Below are 1793 nucleotides of genomic sequence, written 5' to 3'. Positions count from 1 at the left end.
GTAAGTAGTTATTTTCACTTACTGAGTCTTTGAATTATTTTTTATATCACAATAAGCAATTGTAAATTAGTTCACTCACATCAAATGATTTTGCCTTTTTTTTTTTTTTCAAAGATAATGATATTTAGAGAGAGAGAGAGAGAGAGAGAGAGAGAGAACAGGGAAAGCGGAATAAGAAAAAGAAAAAGGAAAAGGAAAAAAGGAAAAGGAGCTAAAGGAAGAAGGCATCCGACATTTGTATTTTATTTAATTTAATCCTCGGAGAAAGATAGACAACAGTCTTTTGACCATTTTATATATAAAAAATGTTAAAAATACAACAAATGCATAATTAGTGCATAACTCCAAAACATTTGCAGTAGTGCAACTAAACGTGCACTTATGGTGCATGTATGACAGCCCTCTATATATATCCCCCCATTCCCCATGGATTTGATTGTGAAAAATAAAAAATCCTACCAACTTTTATCCTTGGGAGACATGGCAAGAGTACTTGGGCTTTCCTTTCTACTTCTCTGCTTCGTTCTTCACAGGGCTGGCATGGCAGAGTCGGGCGATGCCAGACATTCCAGCCCTACAGCTTTCATCAAGTCCTCGTGCAAGGCCACTCGCTACCCTGCACTTTGCGTTCATTGTCTTTCTGGTTACGCAAGTGCGATTAGACAAAACGAGCGACAGCTAGCTCAAACAGCCTTGTCAGTGAGCTTAGCCAGGGCGCGTTCGGCTGCGGCGTTTGTGGCCAAGATTACTAAGGTCAGGGGGATCAAGGCCAGGGAGCATCAAGGCGTCAAAGACTGCATAGAGAATTTGGGTGACAGCGTGGACAGGCTTAGCCAGTCGCTCCAGGAGCTTGGCCGTCTGGGCAGAGCTGGGGGACGTCGCGACTTCATGTGGCACATGAGCAACGTGCAAACATGGGTCAGTGCGGCGCTTACTGACGACAACACTTGTCTCGATGGGTTTGCCGGGCGGGTGTTTGATGGAAATGTCAAGGCTACTATACAGAGAAGGGTCAACAATGTTGCTCAAGTCACTAGCAACGCCCTTGCACTGGCCAACCGTTTTGCTTCAAGACACCGACCTTCAATGGCAGCAGAAAAGCCTTAGAGATCGATTTCTCTATCTTAACTAAGGTTTGTGCCTCAACTAGATGTTGTCTTTGGGGGCTCTGTGTTCATGCTTAAGGTTTGTATTAAGCTTATGTTTAGTACTGTTTGTCTTGTATGCATAGTGTCTGAGTGTCGTTTGCTATAACAAGCTTTCTGAAGTGTCTTAAAAAATCCCTTCAGCAATTGAGCAACAATGGTGGGTGCTCGAGTGTGATCTACCTAATCAACCTTTCCAAATTCTTGTCAATTTGCATTTAGGACTCGGCATAAGGGAATGGTGTCCACGTGAGTGCCAGACGAGTTTAAGAAAAAAATCATTAGACTGATAACCATAGGTTGTTGCAATTATATATGCTGAGTCATCAATTGCTGTTGTTTCCTAGGCAGAATATAAATTAAAGGTTTAAATTCTCCATTTTTTATTATAAATTCAAACTTTTGAAATAAGTGTTCAATTAACTTTTCAAATGTTGAGTTTTACTTATTAAATGAAAGATTAAGTCAAACGTGTGCGAAAAAGTACTAAAATATAAATCAAATAATTATATTTATAATTTTTTATTAGTTTAATTTTTTAAAATAAATGATAATTTAACATCTCTCTTAATTATTTCTATCGGAGACCGAAGGGACATGAAAGGGTCTACTTGTATCAAATTTTAACTTAATCACCATAAGTAGGTA

At 39.4% G+C, this 1793-nt stretch overlaps 1 protein-coding gene across 1 annotated transcript; it reads left to right on the top strand.

Annotated features, from left to right (window-relative positions):
* The first annotated feature begins 405 nt into the window (after positions 1-405).
* On the top strand, positions 406-1303 carry LOC133854273 (pectinesterase inhibitor 9-like). The gene has a single exon (XM_062290384.1). The coding sequence runs from the start codon at positions 427-429 to the stop codon at positions 1105-1107; it is 681 nt and encodes a 226-aa protein (XP_062146368.1). The 5' UTR covers positions 406-426; the 3' UTR covers positions 1108-1303.
* The last annotated feature ends 490 nt before the right edge of the window (positions 1304-1793 follow it).

The sequence above is a fragment of the Alnus glutinosa genome, chromosome 13, assembly GCF_958979055.1.
Source record: "Alnus glutinosa chromosome 13, dhAlnGlut1.1, whole genome shotgun sequence".
Classification (NCBI taxonomy): domain Eukaryota; kingdom Viridiplantae; phylum Streptophyta; class Magnoliopsida; order Fagales; family Betulaceae; genus Alnus; species Alnus glutinosa.
The sequence above is the reverse complement of the archived record's forward strand: the minus strand, read 5'-3'. Positions and strand labels throughout refer to the sequence as shown.